We start from the raw sequence: 26,480 nt of genomic DNA on the forward strand, positions 1-26,480 counted from the left end.
ATTTTTTAAATTACAAATTGACAACGCAAAAAGCGGCTTTGAGGAATTGAAGAATCATTGTATCAATTTCTGATGGCAGCACTGAGCATATCTTCCCGGATGAAAAATCGATATGTGCTATCGCTCCTCTCTCTTATACTCAAAATTGTTCACTGAAGGAACTGATTGTAATTCCTCTCTCATGAAAACGATCTAATCCATTGACTCTTATTGCAGTAAATGTTTATGTTTATGTTATTACTTATCGTTTTTATTGGATCATGCAGCTTTTAATCAAATTCTTATCGCTCTATCAGAATAACGTACTTCTTGGTATTCTTCTAAGGACGTTGACGATTTGGACAAGTACGATAGAGAACAATATTCACGTGTTTCGAGTAGGCGCCATCCATCCTGGATGGTCGGCCATCGTACAACAAACGCAATTTATTGGTTTGCTTTCGATTTCGACCATAAAAGCTCTGTATGTACCAAGCAAGGTTATTTTGGGATTCTCTTGTGTAACCAAACCACAGCGCGTGTCCTTGGAACGACCAAACATGGGATTTGTTTGCATTCACCTCCGAAAGAACTATGTCAAATTGGGGGGTTGTTGGAATGGTCACATATAGGCGAGGACGTTTGCTATATGTGATGATATGTTGGAAAATGTCGTGTGAGAGAAGCTTTTGCTCGGTTGAGAACATAGATACACTACCCGTCATAAGTACGGACTCACAAAAAGTATTTTTTTTTTTATTTTTTTTCATAGTGATTACGGCGGTAGCACACTGTGCTTATGTTCTAACACCGCACCTTTTCCCTACGTTTGCTTCTATGAGCCTCTATTTTTGTTTCAACACACAGAAGTACGTAGGCATATCGTGGCCCAAGTCGACACTGTTTTGGCCTGCGTTGAACAAAAATAGTTTTAATAAAAGTTTCCCCTTTTTTCTTTTTGTCAATTGTTTTTTTTTTGTAGTATGGTCCATGTATTTAGTTAGGTTCTTGTCAATTTGTCAGTTATTCGAAGTAGATCACCAAGGTAATAGTCAATTAAGTCATTCTGGTCTGTTCTATCATAGCAGCTTTAGTCTTTGCTTTATTGAAGTGTAGTTTTATTGGAAATATGCTGAATGTCGTTATTGAGAAGGTACGTCTAGAACTGTGTCCTGCTAGTTGTTCCGTCATGTACATACGTCATGTCTTAATAATGCCTAGGAGATTAACAAAAACACATGTGTTCGGTCGGATGTCCATTGCGTAGAAAGTCAAGGAAAATAGGTTTCTTTATTGTCAGTTGTTATGTAAGCCTCGCTTGAAGCACTTTCCGTGAGAACCCTGTCATCTGTACACCAACTAATCCGTATCTTCGTACACAGCTAAATACTGTACTGTCAACCGGCGAAAAGCCTACGGGTAAATATTAAATTGTTTTCTTGATTTCTACTTCTCTGTGTTCATCTCTTGTGTCCTTAAATTGTCATCGGTGAAAAACCTACAGAAACATGTAACTGAACTCCTGATATTTTTCTTTTGGTGTCATAGCACCATCAAAGAGATAAACAAAAATTCGCTAAGTTGGTCAGTTGATTGTAATAAAACAAAAATTGCTTGTCAACTATTATGTATTCATCCCCCTACAAATACTATGAAAAATATTCAAATTCGTTCTGTCCTATCGGTCCTACCTCGATAAACCATGTCATTTTCTCATGCGTGGCCTAGAAATGTCAACCTAGTCATACAAAAGTAACTTTGTTCAGTTAATAAAAAGCAGTCAGCTTTTGTCCAAAATGTCACGTCGAACGCATTGATGTCAACAATGCGTTTAAGTGTTCGCACGTTAGCTTCGAATCTATCAGCACAATTAAGTGCTGCAAATCTCCTTCCCACTATTAATTCGTCGGTTGATTTTAATTGCATTATTTAAAGAAAATATGACCAACTAACATTGTAAAAAATCGAAAAAGCGACTATGACATTAATAAATTTTTAATCAAAATCAACCGAGAAACGTGGGAAATAGAGCCCAAACAACATTTTGAAGTCAGCTGGCTGTTAAAGGTTCCAAAACCTGTCACAAATCCTATAATACTTTTATCAGGATTTGTAACGATCATCAAAACCTTCTCAAATCCAACCGACTTGGAACTATTGCTTGGGAATAGACTCTACTGAGCCCTGGCGGTTCCTCCGTGTTTATCGAGCATGTCTGATGCATATGATCAGCCATACTCCATCTGCAGCAGCCGGTTCGTGATGAACCGTTGGAGGCGCATTAAAGTGTTAAAAAGGTGATATGTTTCACTAAAGAACACTACATTACAATAATCAAAATGAAACTCCTTCACTTTAATACCGTCAACCCCTGCGAACATGGCCAGGGAAGTACGGACTCACAAAAAGTATTGCAACAATATTGGATCACCCTGACTCACCTCGATATCTCTAAAACCAGATCACCTACAAAAATGCCGCCTTCAGAAAAGTTGTTGCTTTTGAGCTCCTGAATAACTTTGCTGAAGACAGCATCTTTGTAAGTCCTCAGGTTTTGGAGATACCGAGGTGAGTCAGGATGATGCAATATTGTTGCAATACTTTTTGTGAGTCCGTACTTATGACGGGTAGTGTACATCTAACTGTATACTCCGTTCGGAACGTTTAATGCAATGTAAACGTTCAAGGTCATGGAGATGAGCTTTTGCTTTACATGTGTAGATCACTATAGAATGTAGTGTACCATTCTTCTTCTTCTTCTTAGTGGCTCAACGATCCCACTGGAACTTGACCCGCCTCTCTTCAACTTTATGAGCACTGCCACAGTTATTAAATGAAGGGTTTTCTTTGCCTGTCATTGCTTGAATATGTATATTGTAAGGCTAGCACAATGATACACTATGCCCAGGGAGTCGAGACAATTTTCCCGACCGGAACGGGAATCGAACCCGCCGTCTCCGGATTGGTGATCCTAAGACTTATCATTAGATTATCTGGAGACCCACCCATACGATTCTTCAAGGAGTTTATTTAAGATGCTTTCAGAAGTGCGCTCTGTTTTTTTTTTCAGGAGTCACAATATGTTCCTTCTGACATTCTTTCATGAACCTTCAACCGAGATTTCTTCCGGGACTCCCCTTCCAAAATTAACCAAAACTTTTTTTTTCTGGAAATCATCCAGGAGTTTCTTCTAAGATTACTACAGAGATTGTATCTGCGATTCTTCCAGGAGTTCTTTCCGGATTTTTTTCAGATATTCAAAAACTAAATGATCCACTAAATTAGAACAAACAGGATTCTTCATACGGCATCCGGGTAGATTGCAAAGGCAAAAGGGAACTGGCCATGTCTCAGTCAGATCGCTGGCAAAATTTACGACGTTTGGTCGGAAACGTCTTCCAGGAGCTCCTTCCAGGGATTTTTTTTTATTCTTAATCACTTAACCTAATTTACAGCTCTATTGTCCACTTGGGCACTACGTGAGCAAATTCAATTGACAGCTGCACTTACATTTTGTACAGCGCCTAGATTCTATTCTACTTTATCGAACTGGTTGCCTTTCTGCTGCTTTCACTTTTTCTACTTTATACCTAGTAGAATGATGAGCACAAGGATGATGATGGATGGCAGTTGTTCCTTTTCCAGTCCGATTGGGGGTCCATTATGAGTAGCAGTTCGCCGATGTCCAGGTATCCAGGTCCGTTTGAGCCATGGGGCTCAGAAGAGGGTCAGTGTCAGTTGCTCTCGGGGGAAAAGCAACTGACGAAAAATTGCAAGTGCCGGGGCTGGGAATCAAACCCATGACCATCCGCATATGAAGCGAACGTGTGACCAACTACGCCACGGGCCCCGGCTGTATCCTTCCAGGGAATTCTTCCCGCGATTCTTTCAGGAATACCTTGTGAAATTCTTTGAGCGGTTCATTTGGGATACCCTCAGAAGTGTTCTCTAAGAATCATACAGGAGGACATTCCTGAAGAGGATCCATCTGGGATTTATTTATTTATTTATTTATTACATATAACAGTAGCGTAAGGACAATCCTTATAAATTACTACATTAGTAAAGATTAAGTATACAAAAATTCATTTACAGTAACTCTGTTAACCTTAAATCTAATATCTTAATACGTATTATATGCTAGTCTATATTATTTAGCAAATTGGTGCATTCGTGTCGAAATCCACTCAGATTTCGGAGATTTTTAAGCTCAGAAGGTAGTTCATTCCAATAATTAATGCCCTGCACAAATAGGGTGCTTATGTAATGGGAAGTGTTGAAACGTGGAAGAAGGAAATTACGGTTTCGGTTGCTTTGAAGCGGTTGAAGTTTATCGCTTAAGTATGTTGGCGTTAGGGAATTTATAATTTTAAACATTGTTAAGCATGTCCTGAGTTTAAGAAAAACATCAAATCGGCATCCAATCAGATTAGGTTGTAAGTGCGTAACATGTGAATAACGGTTTAGATTGTAAACAAAACGCACACAAGAGTTCAGAGCAATTTTCAATCTATCTAGTGAAAGCGCTGAAGCATTCAGAAGAAAAACAGTACCGTACATAAAATGGGGTAGAAGCAACGATTTAAATAGTTTGAGTTTAATCTGTTCAGGTAGTTTATAAGAAGTAAGTCTAAGCAGTCGTAATCCGTTATATATTTTGGTACACTGTGCATTTACATGACTATTCCATTCCTAATCATTTTGCATCACGAACCCAAGATTATTGATCTTGTCAACGTATATTCTAAGGTATCATTACCAAAGTGAATTTGTGGTAGCCTGGAAGTTACACGATTTCTCGATATAAACATGACTTTAGTTTTGGACGCGTTAATCGGAAGCAAGTTACGTTCAGACCATCTCATTACTCTTGCCAAATCTGCGTTCACTAAGTCGGCCATAACATGTAAAGGTAAATCCAAGGAGTGAAAATAAATTTGGACGTCGTCAGCAAACAAATGAATGAAGCAGGATTTTAGTACATCAGGTAAATCATTGATGAATAATGAAAAAAGTAAGGGTCCTAAAATGGAGCCTTGTGGGACACCGTACCAGGCTTGTAAACATTCGACACTTTTCACTACCTTCGTTTTGTTGCCGCGGTCGGGTGTCAGCTTGCTTTGTTTCATTCGAGCGCGACCGCTACCTCTTACACACAACACGAGCGGCAGAACGAAGATCAATAAACAAAAAAGTGGATCAAATCAACGTCGTCTGACACGATGACATTTGTCTAATTCCAGCTTTTCGCAAGATTTCAGCCAATTTTGATTAAGATTGGAATAATATAGTTTATTCGTTTGTGATAAATCGATTACGACACATACATTTATCCAAAACAGCTCTCTTTATGGGAAAGACAGGAATAACAAAAACCGAACCATCTCCCGAAGACGCAATCGTTGTCAAGCGCATTCATTCGACATTTTTGTTCCGTACAGTAGTTTGATCGCTTGCGTTGTGAATGTTGGAGACGAAGGCAGCCGAATATCGACGAAAAGATGTAAAAGACTGTGATCGCTAACAAAACTGGTCCGTACCAATCCAATTGCAGAACTAGAAAACTGGAAGATTGATGAAAGTTTACGTAACAATTTAGCATGCGAAACTTTATCGAAGGCCTTAGAAAAATCTATAAGCAGTAAAAAAGCAACCCCTCTTTTATCGATTGAAGCATGTATATCGTCATGAACTTTAAGGACGGCAGTTGTTGTACTGTGCCCACAGCGGAATCCAGATTGATAACGTGACAGCATGTCATGAGCTTGGATGTGTTGTTGGATTTGGGATTTGAGATTTTTTTCGAATACCTTTGACAAGGCCGGAAGAATGCTGATTGGGCGAAGGTTATCAAGAGTGTTACTTCTAGACTTTTTCCGAATGGGGATGATCTTGGCGCAGTGGCGTCTCGTCCATAGGTCCACTGCGTTCACTACACAGTTGATAAAAAGTAAAATAAATCACTATAATTTCAACATTATCCTACAAATGATAAAAAAATACTAATTTATCCTTTTGATGTTCACAATATCAAGTGCACAAACCACTGTGAGGTATCAGTACGTATCCAATAGGAATCTATTCAATTTTCCAACTTAATCTCACTTTGCCACCACCCTGCTGCTGCCAGAGAGCATGCGAAACGCACTTGTGAGAGCGTCGCCAAAATAACTCTCGCCGTAGTTCACTTCCAGCAGTACACGGGATCGCTGTATATGCATACAAGAACTGTGTTTACTTGTGTTGGACTGTTCTGTGGTGCATTGGCAATATATTAGTAAAAAAATTGTTCACTTCTTCCAATGGACGTGGGCCTCTTCGGCGGTGGAGGAAAGGAAAGATTGTTTGGTTGCGCTCGGGGCGGGGTAGCTGCTAAGTTTGGCAACGTCGCATTAGAACTACGATAGCTTCAGCAAGAGAGCAAAGCGAGAGAGCTTGTACCCAGGAGGCCGCCCAGTCACTCTTTCGGCATGCGTGCATGTCTTTGGGTGGAGCTCAATGGGTGGCATTTTCATTCTGTACTTAGTTGCTCGTAGCATTGAGTTGTCCAAAAAAAGTCTCACTAAACCTACTGCAAGCCTATCCATATACGTGAGAACAAAAGATGTTTACAAAGTTCTTACAGATAGATTAACACGGGAAATCTGAACACAAACCACTACCACACAGGAATTTGGATTGGTCAATACGGTTTCATTTTATCAGCAATATTCGAAAGAAAATGAAGCTCGATATCGTAAGATAATCTACTCCCGCAATTTGTTTGCCAGGCGGTTAATTGTGGAAAAGCTCAAATCGGCTTCCTGAACAATGTAAGCAGAATACCCTCTTCGATTCACAGTGGGTCCAGAGCCGTATTTACGAAGACAAAAATGTTTGTGCCTAAACCATAAGTTTTAGATACATGGTGTCTTTGGGAAACTTTCTTCTTATTTTTCGACCTTTTTTCTCATTATTGTTAAATTAGGGTGGTCCCTCTAGTTTCGCTGATCCAAACATCTGCTTTTTAATAGTTTTATGTACGTTCACAAAATGTTCTACAAAGTTGTAAAAGAACTTGTTTGGAGCAAGTTTGTCGAAGAAACCATTATTCTATCTCTCATGGTTCCTAACTTATAATTTTTTAAAAGATTCATGTTAGGGTGATCCATGAATTTCAGTTTTCCTGAAATAACTTTTAATTCGTTCGTTTCTCGTAAATACTTTGTTCCGAGCACTTTTAGAACTATTAACGACGCATATTTTTTCCAAAGAGCTCAAAGTTCTAACTCGCGTAGTTAAAAAGATATTGGCATTTTTCTTCGAAAAATCACTTTTTTTTTCAAAAAGTCATATCTCAAAAAGGAGCAAATGGATTTTCAATCTCCCGGTTGCATTGGAAAGATCGTACCGTGGGGTGCCCTAATTTCGTGCGCGCCCAAACTTCGTTAACTTCTGACATCTGAGAGCATTATCATCTAATCAACAGCGGAATCATCAAAAATTTGTTATAACTTCAAAACTACATTTGATCTCAATACAATTCACAAAAAAATGAAATGAAAAATTTGATTTATGTCAAAGATTGAAAAATAAATTGCAAATGTATGCAAATAGCAACTGCCATATTCAGAGATACGAGAAAATAAACACTTATGGAAGTGAACGAGTATTTCGATGTCTAGAAAAAGTAAGTATTCCAATTTATGTTTGATTATTTCAATTCAATATGTTTTATTATAATACGTAACAAAATTACTTAAAAATACTGTTTTCTTATTTTGTTTCAACATTTATGTTGTTGACGAAATTAGGAACCCACAATTTGTATGGGTCCCTAATTTCGTGCACTCTTTTTTATAACTTTGTTTTAGAGGTTCATGTGTACTTGTAGCCATCGCATGATTCGGTTATTAATAATAGTTCTAATAACTATTTTGATTGGTTTAAAATTAGCTAGGGACCGCTCATAAACTAGGAAGAAAGTGAAAAAAAATAAACAAATTTATAAATGTGGGAATACTAAGTAAGCTCAAGATGAATTTATTTATTTATCCAAACATTGGGAATAGTAGCTTACAGCCGCTAGTCTCATTGAAGCAAATTATTGCCGTAAGCCTTATTGCTAGAACACAAATTTGGAAGACGACACTTTACTAGAACTAACCTCCCGAGGAAAGTGACTATTAATGGCACATAATAACAAGGTAAAAGGCTACAATTACAAAATTACAAAAATGAATTGATTCACATTACTGACCATCAGTAAAGTTAGTGAACATTTGATTCAAATAGCAAACAATATTATGTTTCCAGTTCAAAACCGAATTAGCGACATTTTTTCTTTGACTTCCGCTGCTTTTGCCTTGCGTTAAACATAATGTCGGAAGTGGGGCGCTGTATAGAGCACCAGGTGTACAATACAGCGCCCCACTTCCGACATTGTGTTTAACGCAAGGCAAAAGCAGCGGAAGTCAAAGAAAAAATGTCGCTAATTCGGTTTTGAACAGGAAACATAATATATTGTTTAATTAGGATGTCAATTAAAGTGCAAAACAATCGTCAGAAATAATAACCCTTAAAACTACAGGATTTTTGGAAATCTTAATGTAAACATCCGGGACGAACATCGGAAACAGCAAGTATTCACTCATATTTCGTCACAGACATCGATTTTATCTCCACGTTATGGTTTCATTGGTATTGTACGAGTATGCTACCTTTTGAAAGTTAACACGTTTAGGCGAATTCTACACTCAGGAAAATTGCCTCATACTTAATGGCAAATATCCATGTGCCAAACCACATCCAAAGTATATGCAACTAATACCCGATTACGCAGGCAAATTAGCACATGAATAGTATGTGCTCTAAATTGTATGAGTCGCTGCTGTATGGTGCCTCATCAAAAGTATGAGTCGCACTAATGGAAAACATTTGTTTACCCCCATTGCAAAAATCCATGTCCCGGACACATAGAAGGAATGAAGATTTTTTTCCCAGTGTACGTCTTTTCGAGTGAGCGAAATTTGGACCCATTTTGAACGAAATTTGGAACCCGTGCACGAAATTTGGCACTTTCAAACAAATCAAAACTAATGCTGTAACTATCTCGTATAATGTGAAGTTGCCTAATTTATATTTTTCTTTGGGAGCTACAGTGCCAGCACTAAATATTATTGAAGAAATTAATCCGATATACTTTATGGTAAAATTTCAGACGTTTATCAAACTTGGGGAATTCTTAAGTGCACGAAATATGGGCACCTCACGGTACTCTGTTCTATTCATGGTGAAAAAACTGTAGGTACCTTTTTTGTTTAAAGCTTTTTATTGAATTTTGAAAATACGATTTTTTTTCATGGAAAAGCAGTTGTAACTTTGAAAATCGATGAGATACAAACTTGGCGTCATCGACAAAATTATGAGTTTGTCAAAGAACAAACAGTATTCAGAACAAAGTATTGCGAAAAAATCAACACATAAAATTATATTGAGTAAAAACAGATTTTCATATGAAAAATGACACATTTCAAGCAAATTCAACTCGTCTTAGTTCAAAGTAGCTTGGTAAATGGTCATCCATTTCATTCTAGAACCAATTTTTATTTATACTGTCATTACCATTTAGGCACAATGTTGATAAGATATTGTAAATCATGTAACTTTGATAGGCTTTTACGTTAACATAAATATATACATACTAGTGATTGACATTTTCACTATCCATACATTGAAGTGATGAAATTGAAATTAAATTGATGGAAATCAGCTCAAAATCACATTTTAAGTTGAGTTCATTGACGAATTATGGATTATAAGCAAATTTAAACATTTTTGACATGGTTACTTCGATCTATCTAACAAAGACTAGTCGAGTTTACTGAAATTGTTCCGCTTTCCATATGAAAATCGGTTTTTATTCAATATAATTTTATGTGTTGATTTTTTCGCAACAATTTGTTCTGGGCACTTTTATAGCAGCCAAAAACTCACAATTTTGTCGAAGACGCCAAGTTTGTATCTCATCGATTTTCAAAGTTACAACTGCTTTTCCATGAAAAAAATCGTCTTTTCAAAATTCAATTAAAAGCTTTAAACAAAAAAGGTACCTACTGTTTTTTCACCATGAATAGAACAGAGTACGATCTTCCCAATGCAACCGGGAGATTGAAAATCCATTTGCTCCTTTTTGAGATATGACTTTTTGAAAAAAAAAAAGTGATTTTTCGAAGAAAAATGCCAATATCTTTTTAACTACGCGAGTTAGAACTTTGAGCTGTTTGGAAAAAATATGCGTCGTTAATAGTTCTAAAAGTGCTCGGAACAAAGTGTTTACGAGAAACGAACGAATTAAAAGTTATTTCAGGAAAACTGAAATTCATGGATCACTCTAACATGAATCTTTTAAAAAAATATAAGTTAGGAACCATGAGAGATAGAATAATGATTTCTTCGGCAAACTTGCTCCAAATAAGTTCTTTCACAACTTTGTAGAACATTTTGTGAACGTACATAAAACTATTAAAAAGCAGATGTTTGGATCAGCGAAACTAGAGGGACCACCCTAATTTTACAATAATGAGAGAAAAGATCGAAAAATAAGAAGAAAGTTTCCCAAAGACACCATGTATCTAAAACTTATGGTTTAGGCACAAACATTTTTGTCTTCGTAAATACGGCTCTGGACCCATTGTGGATTGGGTGTACTCAGATATGTTATTTGAGTTCCGTCTTCGAATGCTTATCCTTAGACAGATACGCGTATTTAGACTACAGTCATATCACAATCACATGGGTAATATAGCGTGGAGAACTGAATGACTAATAATTGTTACAGAGTGATTGTGTAATGGTTCTTCCACTTTTTGCACTGTCAGTTATTCACTTCTGAGTGGATTCTTCGAAGTTTAAAAGCTTTTCCGAAAAATTTCCTAAATAATAGCTGGATAATGCCTACTCTTGCTTCCCCAATTCCGATAAAGTAATATTGACCCCTCTGGCACAAAGGAATTAGGACCTATCGTCGGTCACAATGGGCGAGCGAAGGCTGAAGTGGCTTATACAGATGGCGGCAGAAAACCCCTGTTTCATCAATTGAAATAACAAAGCAGTTTTATCGACGAAGTCGTTGATAGATTCGCTCGTCGAGCGGAGTGCAGGTTCCTGATATTTTCCATTTGCACTACAGTCCCATGTGAAAAATCTTCAAATGCACAGTCACTTGTACGGGTCACGAGACGCCTCTGTCTTGGCGCATTTCCAAGCACGAGGATATTTTGAAGTTTCAATAATCAAATTGAATAAAAACGTTATCTTTGTAACTAGACAAGGTAGAACTAGTTTGATAAATTTTAGAGGTATGTTGTCTAAGCCAACTGCATCAGATGTAATGGATTTTATTGCCAAAATTATATCTGCATCATCAACTGGAGAGAAACAAAATCCGTTATCATTACCTACAAATATGGAGTCGTTACTACTATCACTAAAGTTGGTTGCAAAAAAATTCATTAATTTCGTCGCTTGAATGTTCCCATTTTTCTTGGTTGGTAGAAGGTTTTATAGAGTTAATTTGCTTTAGCTTTTTCCACAGATTTTGACTAGAGTTAGAGGAACTGCCGCGATAATCAACGTAATTGGACTTCGCGGCATTTATTAAGCTAGTAACTTTATTCCGTAATCTTCTGTACTGAGCATGATGATGAAAAGTCCTATCAGTTCTTCTGAGATTCCTCCAAAAGTCACTTTATGAATTCATCCCGGAATTTCCTATGGGATTCCTTCACCAGTTCCGTCAGGGATTTCTCCACAGGTTTCTGAGACACTTCAAATTTCTTCTGCGCGAATTTCAACCGAGACTTCTCTTCCGAGATTAATCCAGGGTTTTTTTTTCTGCGATTACTCCAGAAATTTTTATGAGCATCGCAGGGAGTGCCTTCTGGGATTCCTCTAGGAGTTTTTTTTTTCTTCTAAGATTCCTAAAGAGATTCCGTCTGGGATTCTACCAGGTGCTCTTTCAGAGTCTTTCCGAATTTATCTAGGAGGTCGTTCTGGAATTCCTGCAAGAGTTTCGACAATTCTCCAGGAATTCCTTCCGAGATTCCGCCATGAGTTTCTTCTGAGATTTATCCTGCAATTCCTTCCAAGATTCAATCTCAAAATCGCCTTCAACTATTCGCAGTCACATAATTTGTCCTACATTTTATCAGTTACGGCCTATTTAGATTCGGAAGTTGCCTTGTGAGGAGTTTGTTGCTCGGCGCGAAAAGTAAACATTGAGCGAAAAGTGAAGAAAATGTGTCGCGTGGTTAATAGCTAATGATCTATCGCCATGCGCATTTCTTGGCGCAGACATTCTTATATAAGCATGAATCTTTAGAATATTCCGATACACAAGAAGGAAATATATATTAAAATGGAATCAAACATTGGCGTGACCAGAAGCAATATTCTACGTTCGAGAGATATTAATATTGGAGAAGTACATATGTCGAATATTTTTCTGGTACTGGTTAACCCTAAAAGGGATACCTGGGGTCCATTGGACCCCAGGCGCCTTTCAGAGCTCGTCTTTGATGGAACACACTCAGCGAGGTGACGAAACTGGGGCCATGAAGGTATCCCTTTTAGGGTTAATCACACTGTAGTAAGTAAAGTAAGCACAAAAGATTTAACCCTTCTGTTGTGTGTATGGCTCTAACGCTTCATATGGTCTAATTCTGCATTACTTACTTTCTGTGTTCTCAGAATACTCCTTTGAATTGAGTTTTCCAGACTCGGAACATCAAAGTAAGCACAAGATATCTAATCCTTCTGTTGGCTCTAACGCTTCATATGATCAAATTCTGAATTACTCGCTCTCTGTGTTCCCAAAATACTCCTTTGAATTGAGTTTTGCAGGTTCAGAATATCAAAGTAAGCACAAACGATCTAACCCTTCTGTTGTGTGTATGGCTCTAACGCATGGTCTAATTCTGCATTACTTACTCTCTGTGTCCTCAAAATACTCATTTGAATTGAGTTTTTCAGACTCAGAACATCAAAGTAAGCACAAGAGATCTAATCTTTCTGTTGTGTGTATGGTTCTTACGCTTCATGTGGTCGAATTGTACATTACTCGCTCATTACATGTACATTACATTACTCTCTGTTTCCACAATACTCCTTTGAATTGAGTTTTCCAAACTCAGAGCACAAAAGATCTAAACCTTCTTTTGGGTGTATGGATCTAACACTCTCTGGGTTCTCAAAATACTCCTTTGAATTGAGTTTTCCCGACTCGAAACATCAAAGGAAGCACAAGAGATCTAAACCTTCTGTTATATGTATGGTTCTAACACTCTCTACGCTCTCAAAATACTCCTTTGAATTGAGTTTTCCAGACCCAGAACATCAAAGTAAGCACAAACGATCTAAACCTTCTGTTGTGTGTATGGCTTTAACGCTTCATATGGTCTAATTCTGCATTACTCGCCCTCTGTGATCTCAAAATACTCATTTGAATTGAGTTTTCCTCTCTCAGAACATCAAAGTAAGCACAAGAGATCTCAACCTTCTGTTGTGTGTATGGCTCTAACGCTTCATATGGTCTAATTCAGCATTACTCGCTCTCTATGTTCTCAAAATACTCCTTTGAATTGAGTTTACAGACTCAGTACATCAAAGTAAGCACAACAGATCTAAACTACTGTTATGTGTATGGTTCTAACACTTCATATGGTTTGATTCTGCATTACTCGCTCTCTGGGTTCTCAAAATACTCCTTTGAATTGAGTTTTCCAGACCCAGAACATCAAAGTAAGCACAAACGATCGAACCCTTCTGTTGTGTGTATGAATCTAACGCTTTATATGGTCTAATTCTGCCTTACTCGCTCTCTGTGTTCTCAAAATACTCATTTGAATTGAGTTTTCCAGACTCGGAACATCAAAGTAAGCACAAGAGATCTAATCTTTCTGTTGTGTGTATGGCTCTAACGCTGCGCCATGTAGTGACCTTGATGTTCTTATAGGTCGGCTTCCCACACAAAACCACAAATAATTGAATTTTTAGTTAATTTATATAAGGAAGAATAACCATATCAATTTCTCTTCAAAACACGTTTATTCTTCCCAAAACAAACCAACAAACTGACATTTGCATTTTGAATCTGACTGAACGCCTACTACGATTGAACTTTTCCTACGCCGGCGTTCTTTACTAGAAATCCTCTACATAGAGATGAGCGGAAGTTACATACGTCGATTCGGCAACGCTGTTTGTTTTGTTTACAACAGCTGCCAACACTTGCTACAAAGCTAGATGTTCAAACTTTGTGCGTGACTTCGTTGTGGTTCAAGTTGTTTTGTTTACATTTTCTAATTATGGAAGATTTTTTTTTTTCAAAATTTTGTTGAAATAGCGGAGCAATCGAAGAAATCTGAAATTCATTGCAAAAGTGTTACGCTAATCGTATCGGCAGAAGTGAATCAAGAAGCAGCAATGGAAGTTTTTTCGACAAGTTCAGCAACAAAAGTGTCGTCATAAGCATGAGCTTTTGAAAGCAGAATTAATAAATTTTTATCTTTTTACTAAACATACATAGGGTCTGGGACCATTTGGGCAGGAGCACCTATTTTGGGCACTTGCTGCTATCGCTCAGTCAATTTTCAGCCAATTGACTTAAATTTTGGAATACGGTAAGATACGCACAGTATCTAGCCATGTACAAAATTTTATATCAATTGGTTTGAATTTGACTGAGTTATAGCAGCAAGTGCCCAAAATAGGTGCTCCTGCCCAAATGGTCCCAGACCCTATGCCACCAATATCTCGATATTAAAAATAAATAATTTAAATTTATTTAATTCCGATTGCAATACCGTTCAAACGACGCCTTCCTACGAACGATAAGCATGTTCATTTGGCTCACACTTTGACAGTTCTCTCTGCACGATTGGCTCACAATGGCCGCCTCCGCAGATCTCTATAATGTAGGATTACTATTCTTTACAATTCACATCTCTACTGCTTAATTTATTTGCTCTTGTAGTTTCCTGAACAGGAACATATTTATCAAATCTTATATTTATTATCCCTCATGATCCCTACACACACTATATACATGGCAGTGTTGCAACTGATTAGTATGTATCATAACCGAGTGGACTCGTCGGGGAGATTGAATTCAAGTCAAAATCAAGCAAATTTAGAGGGTGTTTCGAAGCAACTGCTGCTTGAATATGCTGCATCACATTTTAAACACTTGATTGACGAAGGTTAATTCAGACTATATGCGCTGCTTGGTCTGCAACTGCAAGTTTTCTCGGATACGAAATGTTCAATTCCTAAACATGTAGAGACACTTGCACGGATGATGATATTAACAAACATCATTTTAAAGTCAAATCATGATATTTTCTGCAAGAAAATCTAGCGTATGATTTTCAAATTTGTACCATATCTTAAGTAAATTTGAGAAAATACGACCACGGCAGTCCAAACTATAAGAGTAACTGTAGTACATAATTGCTTCACGAATTCTACAGATTCCTCAAAAGATTCTTCCCAGAATGGATCCGGGATTCTTCCAGGTGTTCCCCAAGGAATTTCTCCATGATCTCTGCAGGGAAATTTACGAGCATTTCTTCAAGAATTCTTCTCTGGATTCCCCCTGGAATTTCTCCCAGGATTCCTCCAGGAATTCTTTCCGACACTCTTTCAGAGCTTCCTACCGGAATTTGATCCGGAATCACTCCAGGATGTTTCTCATAGATCCCGAAGATGATGAGGCAAAGAATATCAAGAAAAAGAGACTCGAAAGGGGCCCATATAGCCGAGGCGGTAAACGCACGGGTATTCAGCATGACCATGCTGAGGGTGACGGGTTCGATTCCCGGTCGGTCCAGGATCTTTTCGTAAAGGAAATTTCCTTGACTTCCTTGGGCATAGAGTATCTTCGTGCCTGCCACACGATATACGCATGCAAAATGGTCATTGGCAGAGGAAGCTCTCAATTAATAACTGTGGAAGTGCACATAGAACACTAAGCTGAGAAGCAGGCTTTGTCCCAATGAAGACGTTACGCCAAGAAGAAGAAAAGACTCGAAAGTCTTGAAATAAAAGGTTAAATTGTTACTCCTGCTAGGTAACTAGTAAATCTGTCTGTATATATATTTTATCGACCCGATAATGATTGATTTATATATAATTTGCATCTTCATGGGTTGCATGATAGCAAAAGTATGACTGTATTGAAATACGGCTTCTATATGCTATCAGATGTTGAAGAATAATACATTTAAGACAGTGAAATGCAATTGTTTGATAACATTTTCCACAGTTTAAACAAAGTAGGTTAATTCGAATGGCCAGGAAAGCTCTTGGAGGGACGTGCCTTCTTTTGCACCTTCAGACTACGCTCATTTGAATGATACGATGGCACCTGACGGCGCAGGCTTTAAGCAGGGTGGCCACTCAACTCGGTAAAATAAATTCCCGGTTATTTCCCGGTTTTTGCCGGTATCTAATAATCTTTTCCCGGTTTTCTAGAAATTGATTTATATGGTTAAATTGGAACACTGATATTGCTATTTTCTATTTTCTCATTTTTCTGATTTTGTAAACAGTTAACCTTACTGGAAGCGCACCATTGTCAAAGGTCTAACAATGTCAAAAAATATCATTCATCATAAACAGCCCAAGTGAAGTAGACTTTTGGCTCAATTGATCGCGTTCTTAGGAGGTTGACAATTTAAGGCGGCTTTAATAAATTTTACATTTATATATTTTTTAATTCCCCAACAACATAACACCATAACTGTTCAATTTTATGCTTTAAGCTTGAACTGTTTAACGCTCAAAATTACATAAAAATACTTGAATGCGATTTCTTGTACCAGAAGTTCTTTTGTTATGTGCAAGTTATCAACATTCAAAATTCGGAAAACGTTAGTAAAATCTCGAACAAAGCGAAAACTAAATCATGCCTAACAATTAGATGCGAATGAGCCCTGCTATTAGAGCATCTTTGGTTGAAAAACAAAATCCACTATAGGCCACATTTAGTAAGAAGCCCATATTTTCTTTAGTCTTAAAAACTTAAAATATTTCTCAAGAAAGTATTTTCGGAATTTTATACATATTAGATATGCTCTATTCAAAGTTAGGGTAGAGATTTCTAATAGAAAGGCCAAATGAAATTTAAAAAAAAACTCAGATCAATTTCTCGAGAATCTACTGGAGCAATCCCTGGGAGATTATTCGAAAAATCTCTTGAAGAAACTTGTAAAGGCAATCTGGAATGTAAAAACTGTTTGTGGAATCTCTAGAATAATTATTAAAGGATTCCTTGATAATGTTCACTGTTGTGATGCTTGACAGTATACTAATGAAAGAGGGACTCCTGAAGAAATTCATGGGAGGATTCAAATAGGTTAAATATAGTTGGAATTCCCAAATAAATCACTCCAAAAGTATATGACGAAAAGCATGTAAAATCTTTAAGAACGTCTTTAGAAATTATTTATAATTTTATCAATAATTTTCTTGACAAAAAGGAAATTATTGGTAAAACTGCTTGATATGGTTGAATTGTTTTGGAAAAGTTACTTGTAAGACGTTTCAAGAAATCCCTGAGAAAATATCTTGTTAAATCTCTTAATGAATGTTTGGAGAAATCTCTAGGAGAATCTGCGAAGAAAACCTTGGTTTATCATCAAGAGAAATGTTAGGCAACCTGGACTTCTAGGCAACCAGAATTTCTAAAATCATACACATTTGCGGTAAAAAAAAGGTATTTTTTTTAATATGGCAATATTTTTTTCTGTAATGATACAATACACTGACTGTCCTACCCAAGACACATTATTTAAAGTTTTCCATTTATACCTTAGCTTTTTCAAAAACAATTGTAATTCTCTACAACAGTTCTATTAAAAAAAGTCCAAGATTTAAAATAAAAATTTAGAAAAATCTAAAATAAATTTTATGATTAAGTTTTGAACTCTGCATCTAGCATCCGCGATATAGTATCTTTAGATTACGAAAATATTGATCATGTTTAAGAAAAAAATAATGATTCTCACGTAGATGCAATAGAAATTATTATCATGGACCTTCAATTTTAAGGGTGGTTTATTTTCTAAGCAAATTCCCGGTTTTTTCCCGGGTTTTCCCGGTTGTTTGCGATTCCCGGGTAATTCCCGGTTTTCCCGGAATTCCCGGTTGAGTGGTCACCCTGTTTAAGTCAATACAAATTAACTGTTTACCAAAATAAGGTAGAACTAATCTTGTTCCAAATTCAAAGCATCTATGTTAAACAGACTCCCATATAAGCTAATTTGGGCCAGACTAACGCAATAATCAGTCATTGGTCCCAAAGAGAAGAGCCAAAACAACAACAACAACAAACGCAAACGTGCTCCACTCGTCGCAGCAGCTGTATGTTTTCAATTCTCTTCACAAAAAAAATCGATAAGCAGCAGCCTATCTTCTCCCAACAGCTCCGCGTATAGGAACTGCATGCAAACAGAGACTGAACCTAGTCCGCGCCTAGAATGATTCATTCTACCAATTCCAATTCCCTCCCACACGCGACAGAGAAGGCAAAACACTCCACCGGTTTGCAGAGTTCCCTTCCTACCACCCACCCAGAACCCCGGTTCTTACATAATCCCGTCTCTTGTTTCCCCTCCCTCCAAATATCCCCTCATCTACTCACCCCTATCGAGATGCAGTTCTCCTCCTGTCCCGAGGGAAACTTGACGATGAACTTGGATCCGGCCCGTTCCTCGCTGTCGTTCAGCGGCCGGAAACGGCACACCACCTTGATGCTATCCTCGGCCGGAATTTCTCGATCGCCCGACATTTTTTGCTGCTCTCTCTCAGTGCTGCTCGCACTCACTCACTCACTCACGTCACTACTCTACACTACGGCCGCACGCTGCCTAGGCTGGCTCTCGAAAGCGAGAGAGAACCGTCGTCTCGGTCGTTTCGCCGTTCCGACTCAGCAGATTCGGTGTCTTTCTTCTTTTGCCTGTTATGCTTCTTCTTCTCGGTCGGTTTTATTGACTTCCACTCTCTGTCTCTCACTTCTAGCAAGAAAACTTTCTTCCGTCTGATTTTACTTTTGGGTATTAATGATGCACTTTTCTTTTCTTAAAACTGACTGTAAACGGTAAAATTTTCGATGAAACTTTGGGAAACACATGGACGACTATGAATGCAAACCCCCACGGTCACTGTTAATCATTCGGAAACACAAGGTTTTTCTTCGCAGAGGTCCGGTGTTGGATCTTCCTGGTTGCTTCGCTGCTCCAATACACAATGTAGGTATATGTAGGTAGGTACGTGGAGAGAGAAATCACAATTATTTTTCACGCTCGCTTGGTTTCGATTTTGCCATTATGAGAGGGGTCGTGCACAAGTTACGTTTCGTCGTTACAAGAATTATTTTATTAACAAAAATGTGTATTTAATAAAGAAAGAGATGAAAACAGCAACGATCAATCTTTACAGATTTACCTATGCAAAATGGTACAGCCCTAGTGGCTTTAGTCAAAGAACCTTACTTTCGTAAGGGAAATTTCTATCTAGGAAACCTTGGGAACTCAGTAGTGTTTGCTACTTTCAGCAAAAATGAAATGACCAACTCGCGTGTCATGCCTCGAGCATGTGTACTTGTCAACAACGCAATCGTTGCCACATTCATCTCTGATCTAACGTGTGTGCTCTTTTAATTGAATTGATGTATCTGTTGAAAACCTTTACCGGAAATGCGGCTATTGTTCGGTTTACTTACCGCATGATGAACCATCCCTTTCGGATGCTTTCAAACAAGTCATATACTGCCGTGAATCGCATATTTGTCCCATTTGCATAGGAAATCCAGCAAAGATGGGACTGATATGCGATTCACGGCAGTATACTGTACTTCAAAAGGCCTTGCGCTTATTGCAAATTTCAGTGATGCTAATGCTCACAATATCATCTGGGGCAACTCAGACACTAACTTGAGAGGCGCCAGTTTGATGGAGTACTTAAGTAGTACGGATCTTGGATTACTTAACATAGGCTACCGGTATCTGCCAGAGAGTGTTAGACATAACGCTTTTCCCTAGCAGACAAGTTGGCCAATTGACATGTGTCACATGAAGAGTCTTTATCTGATTAGATGTATCGACTATTTTGAACTTTAGAATGTTACTTCGCAAACTTTGCGTTGCAGGAATCTCCGGTCAACCAAATGGGATCTTTTCACTGACTTGGTTGCGGCCAAATTTCATGGATTCTCTCCATTCATTGACACTCTAAGCGATTTAGATGATGCGGTGGTACTTCAATGACCTTCATCATGCAAGCTTTTGAAGAAGCTTGCCCTCTACGGTTTGTGAAGACCTCAAGGGGAACCCCTTGGAGGAACTCTGATCTGGCCAAGCTCAGGAAACAATGTAGAAATAGTTGGACCAGCCAACGTTCGGCTTGATCGGATTCCCAAATCTTGGCGGGATATTACTGTAAAGTTCATTCCGAAAGTGGGTCGTGCGTCGTATGAAGAATCAAAGAGCTTCAGACCTATCAGTTTGACCTCTTTTCTTCTGAAATGCTTAGAACGCACTGTCGATCATCACATCCGTGATGTTCATTTGGCCAATGTGCCTCTTCATGTGAACCAAAATGCTTACCAATCTGGAAAGTCCACTGTGAGTCTTTTACACAAAGTTGTTTACGATATCGAGAAAGCGTTCGCTCAAAAACAATCCTGCTTGGGTGTTTTCTTAGATATCAAGGGTGCCTTTGACAGCGTGCCTTTCGATGCCATACTGGAAGCCGCACGGGGTCATGGTATATCTCCAATGATTTCCAATTGGATTCACCAAATGCTCAAAACCGACATCTCTTCTCGACATTGCGTCAACCAGCGATAAGAAAATTGAGTGTTTGTCAATGCCCCCAAGGGGAAGTCCCATCACCACTTTTATGGTATCTCGTAGCAGATACGCTATTAAGGCAACTCAATAATAGTGGTTTTCCTACTTATGGTTTTGCCGACGACTACCTAACATTGTTAGTCGGAATGTGCATCAGCACCCTTTTCGACCTTATGCAAAACGCTCTTCAGGTAGTTGAGGGTTGGTGTCGCCAATATGGCCTTTCAGTAAATCCGAGTAAAACATCTATTGCTCTTTTCACGGAAAAGCGAAACTGTAATGGTGTTCGACCTTTGCGTCTCTTTGATTCTGAAATCAATGTGACTGAAGAGGTAGAGTACATTGGAGTCATTCTTGATTCCAAGTTCAGAATCAAGAAAGCTTGTATGGCCTCCGGGCAATGCCGGCGAACCTTTGGTACAACTTGGGGTCTAAAACCCAAGTATATCAAATGGATTTACACAACTGTAGTTCGTCCAATATTGGCTTAAGGATGTCTTGTATGGTGGCAAAAGGGCGAAGTGAGAACAATCCAATCCAAATAAGGCCATCTCCAAAGGATGTGCTTAATGGCGATGTCTGGAGTGTTCTCTTCAAGTCCCACGGCAGCGCTCGAAGTTCTCTTTGACATTGCCCCACTACACATTCATCTCAGACAAGAAGCACTTTCATGCACTTACCGCCTATGGGTACTCGGTTTACTAGAGGAAACTTCTGTGAACACACACCTCGTTGTTTCCACTTTTGATGAATTGAGACAAAGTTGTCCTTGCTCCAAGTGATCGAGGAGCTGAATTCAGCAAACGCTGTTCACCTCGTATGGGTACCTGGCCATTCTTCCATCGCTGGAAATGAATTAGCTGTTTTATTAGCTCGCACTGGAGCATTACATGACTTCATTGGCCCTGAGCAGCTATTTCGGTATCCAAGTGTTGGGTAAAGCTTCAGATTGACACCTGGGCTGCCACTCAGCACAAACAATACTGGAATAGTTTGGAGTCATGTCGTCAAACAAAATTGTATTGTACTGAGCCATCTCTAGGGATGGCTAGCATTATCTAGCAAATCTGTCAAAGCAGAATTGCAGCATGCTGGTCAAAGCATTGACTGGCCACTGCCGATTCAGCTATCACATGGCGAATATTCAGCAAACTGATTCATTTGCATGTGATAGCTGTGAATCCGATTATGGAACTTCGTATCATTTGATATATAACTGTCCAGTTTTTGTGCAACTGCGTTCCCAAGTACTCGGTAAACACTTATTAAGTGAAACTGACTTCAGAAACCTGAATCTTCAGGACGTTCTGTTGTTCTTGACCCACTGTGGTAAAGAGCTATAGGCTCTCTTTACGCTTTATGCGCTATCACAGTGCTCTTTCCAGGGCGCTGTTTGAACCCATTGTGGTACGCTTATGCGTGACTATCTTATTCCCTTTCCTGTCCTTTCCTCCGTCCCATTCTTTTTTCCTTCCCTTCTCCCTCAGGTAAATGATGATTAGGCTCGTGTTCATGGCGATGGCACAAATTTTCCAAATGATACCTGTTGCAGTGTTCTGCTTCACACGACGAAAGCGCTACTGTGGTCTGCATTTTCACATTCCAGAGTACTGCCCCTCCAATAAACGTGAATACATATTCGGAAGTGGACTTCCTCGTGTCAGGATCTCCTGCCCCCGCTGCACCAGGTAGATCAAGCAACCAACGGCTTCTTGATAGAGCACTTCTCTCATTTTAGGGATTTCGGCCGGACTACTAGAGCACATCGGCTGCATGATTAGCTTCTGCGGTTTATCTCCTCGAACAACGTTGATATGTCTGCTAATGAATACTTTTTGATTGACCAGATTATTCAATCTGTAGCATTTGACGGCTTCTCCATATCCCACCAGAATCGCTTCTTTTGATTTCACATCGAACTTTTTGCGTTTTTGCTTCAGGATGTTGACCAGAGCCGTTGATCCGAATGTTTTCGTAGGTCTGGCTTTCTTCTGGACTAAAATTCTTCTGGTGTCATCGCATCTAACGATCTTGAAGGACTCCTATTGATAAGATAGGCCGCCGTTGGTAGTGCTTCTTTGGTAATTGAGCATCGTTGAGCATGCTTCGAGCTTTCTCCCCGAGCGTGCGTTCATCCTCTCCTCCACAACGTTCTGCTCCGGAGTATAAGGACACGTTCTCTGGTGCCGTACCCCGTCCTTTTCGAAACTTATTAGGAAAACTTCGTTCACTCGATGCCGTTGTCAGTCCTGATAATCTTCAACTTTATATTGGTTTGTATCTTCGCCATGGATTTGAATGGATGATTTTTTTTTCTCCAGAAAATACAGGAAAACTCATCACGAACCGATTTCCGCCAAGTGATGGAATTTCTACTTCTAAATCCAGGTCCAAGCGCCTCTACTAACACTCCTCCTCGATTGGATCTGGTTCTATTCCGATCATCTTCCGCAATGTCTCCAAACGTACTCGTTGAAGTGGCTTTGTGAGAATGTCGGCTAGCATTGTTTCGGTTGGACAATACTTTGATAAGTTCTTTCTGCTGCAAATCTCGTACAAAGAAATACCGCACATCAATATGTTTGCTTCCGCGTTCGATCCAGTTCACCTTCCACAAGTTTATGCAGCTTTGATTATCCTCAAATACGACGATTGGTCCTGTGACTTCAGCGATTTCTTCCAACAGTCGTTACGTCCAGCTCAGCTCTTCTGCCAGGGAAATGAATACTTGATCAAATTACCGGAATTCGAATTTCTGTCTCTGCAATCGCCAGCGTGACTTCGATGGGAGATTCGTCCAGACAACACCTTGCTGCTAGTTTGACGACTCCAGATGCTTTGATCTTCATCGGTGCCTTGTCTGCTGCTAGTACAATTCCAGTTGCCGGTCGTTAATCCGTCAGTAAGTTCTTGTCCTTGGTGAAGTGGTCTGAAGCTCCTGAGTCGAAGTACCAGGCATCTGATTTGAGTATAGAGCTCCATCGCTTCCTCCGCTTCTTGAACCAGTTTGCAGCATGACGTCCTGAAGAATCTTCGAGTCGTAGTTAGCTTCCTCAGCAGTCCGATCTGGCGCGTTAATTCGTTGTCTTGAAAAGCGTTGTGCACTTTGTCCCATGCTTCTTTGATACTCATGGCATTCAGAACCATGATGTAATTCGTTGTTTCTAGGCTTAAATATTTGGTGGCTAACGCTCGCATGCTGTCATCACTGTTCACGACTGGATCCGTCACTAGTTCCATAGCTCCCCAGGATCCTTCGCGAATTAGTCATCTTTTTGGCAAATGTCCAAGTTGTATAGTTCTCACGGCCCCTGAACTTCTCGATGACCCGCAAGCCAACTCCACTTTAGCGTGCTCCTCTTCTAGCACCTACTCCAGCAATACTTCCGTCACCGTTTCCGGCCCTGCCGGCATTTCTGCTTCCGGTTGAGCCTCCACCTAGACTCATCTTCTATCCGTACTGAAACTTCACAACAACTAATCCAATTTCGCTGGGCCGATAATCTCTCGTAATCTCAGGGAATGAGAAGAACGTTTGATGTGCTTTGAGGTTTGATAACGGAAGTTTTATCAATTGACCAATCTAAAAACCTCTGTAATAGTGATTTATGTTCAAATTTCCCGTGTATAAAAAATTGAAAGAACTTTGTAAACATCTCTTTTGTTCTCCCGGATATTACATTAGGTTTCGTGAGACATTTTTGGACAACTCAATAAACTAGCCTAGTGACGTCGTCAGGAATCGCAGGTTACAAAGTTTCTCCAACACACAAATTGATCCCTAACACGGACATCACATTGTTAATTACAAATTTTATTTTTGTGTTTAATGTGCTATTTTAACTTGTAAACATGTTCCAAAGTTTAATGTACATTTATAGTACTCTTGGAGTAAAACAGCACCATGGAATCTGAGCAATCTCTTTTTATTGGCCTACATTCAGGTCATTTCGGGCAAAAATCAACTATCAAATAAGTGAATCGTTCCCTAACAGGAACGAACATCAAGATGTTAACGTCTCGTATTGAAACCTGAATCAGGAGGCTCCCTTAGGATTAGAAATTCCTAGACAAAACTCAAGCTATGAAAGCAACTAATGTTGCGAACAAAAGGCAACCTGCCCGAGAAAATACGATTACATGATTGACTGATGGACCAACAACATTAATGAAACCTCGTCATCCTGTCATCGGAAATCGTTATCCACTAGGGGAACAGGGCAAAATGTATGTTCTGTGTTGTATATGTCCACTTGTGATGTCCTAATTTTCTACGCATTTGTAAGGTTCCACTACTAGATGTTATACACTGAACGAAACCCCCCGCCCAACCTCAACTGAGAGGCGATACGATCACGCCCCTTAACGACATTCGGTCGGAAACCGTATGGTCCACCGACCGAATGATGTCATCCTAAAACCGGATGACAGTGATATGAAAATAGAATGTCGACCATATGGTCGAGCAACCTTGTTTTTTAGCGATTGATAATAATAATGTCACCACTATCTTTCTCAACAAATGATGTGCTTAGTGGCCAGGATACCCTCGTGGGCACCCTTTTTAAAAGGAATTACATGTCTAAGATATGCGGCGCAATATCGATCAAGGAACTTGTTACGCTATCGATGAATAAATTCGGTGCATCTGTGTAGCCTTCGCTCTGCAACTAATATTCATTCACATAGCGTGCGTCGACTCATTCGCGAATAAGATATGATCGTCATCCGCTTTTTAGGATGATTGCCGTACGACTGATTCGTCATTCGAAAACACGATTTTGATAATTTGGACTGGATGGTCGGACAAATCAGTCGATTTCGGGATGGGGTTTTCGTTCAGTGTATATTAATATGCATCTGTAGTGCTCCATTATTTTAGTATGTTGAGCACGAGTAATGGAACCCGAATCAGGGTTGCCCAATTAGGATTAGTTTTTATTGTATTGTATTTATTTTACGAAACGGTAACATGTTAGTTTTATGGCACAAATTTCCCAAATGGAGGAGAACGTGCCTCTAGAGCCGACCTACTGATGTTAGTTTTTAACTTTAAGTCATGTCAAGGAAAATACAAGACAAGACAAGAACAAGCTATGAAAGCAGCAACAATGGCAGTGAACTAAAAGGCGAACTGCCAAATCAAAAACAATCCCATGATTGACTGATGAACCCAAACCAATTAATGAAACCTCGTCATCCTGTGATCGGAAGGTGTTATCGATTTGGAAAACAGGGCATATTTATGTTTTGTGTTGTGCTGTGTCAATTTGTGATGTCTCTTGATTGTGCATTTTTTTTTTGCATTTGTAAGGTTCTATGTGTCGCGATATGTTAATCCTTCGTAATTTATTCGCTTTTATTTCTGTAACATGGCGCCCTAGCATTTGTGGGGTTCCATGTTGTATTTAGGCAACAGCAAATGGAGCAAATGTACAAGACGTTATCGGGTCTCTTTTTGTTCCATATTTTGTATAGCGTTTGCGCAATTTGTACACGACCCCCAACAATGAACAAAAAGAAAACTAATAATCACTTTTTCTTCTCCACGCGCCACGGAGAGCCGTGTTCGGTTTTATGTGCCGTTGAACCGAAAATTGCACTTTTTCT

The 26,480-nt window shown here is 39.1% G+C and overlaps 1 protein-coding gene across 3 annotated transcripts in view; it reads right to left on the reverse strand.

Annotated features, from left to right (window-relative positions):
* The window catches only part of LOC109410340 (kinesin heavy chain), an 82,819-nt gene that overhangs the window by 55,159 nt on the left and 1,180 nt on the right, over positions 1 to 26,480 (reverse strand). For all 3 annotated transcript variants that reach the window (XM_062844772.1, XM_062844771.1, XM_019683889.3), the window contains exon 2: positions 18,662 to 19,108. In XM_062844772.1, the coding sequence (XP_062700756.1) occupies positions 18,662 to 18,808 (147 nt within the window). In that variant the 5' untranslated portion in view covers positions 18,809 to 19,108. The remainder of the gene's footprint in view (positions 1 to 18,661; positions 19,109 to 26,480) is intronic.

This window comes from Aedes albopictus, chromosome 1 (assembly GCF_035046485.1).
Source record: "Aedes albopictus strain Foshan chromosome 1, AalbF5, whole genome shotgun sequence".
Classification (NCBI taxonomy): Eukaryota; Metazoa; Arthropoda; class Insecta; order Diptera; family Culicidae; genus Aedes; species Aedes albopictus.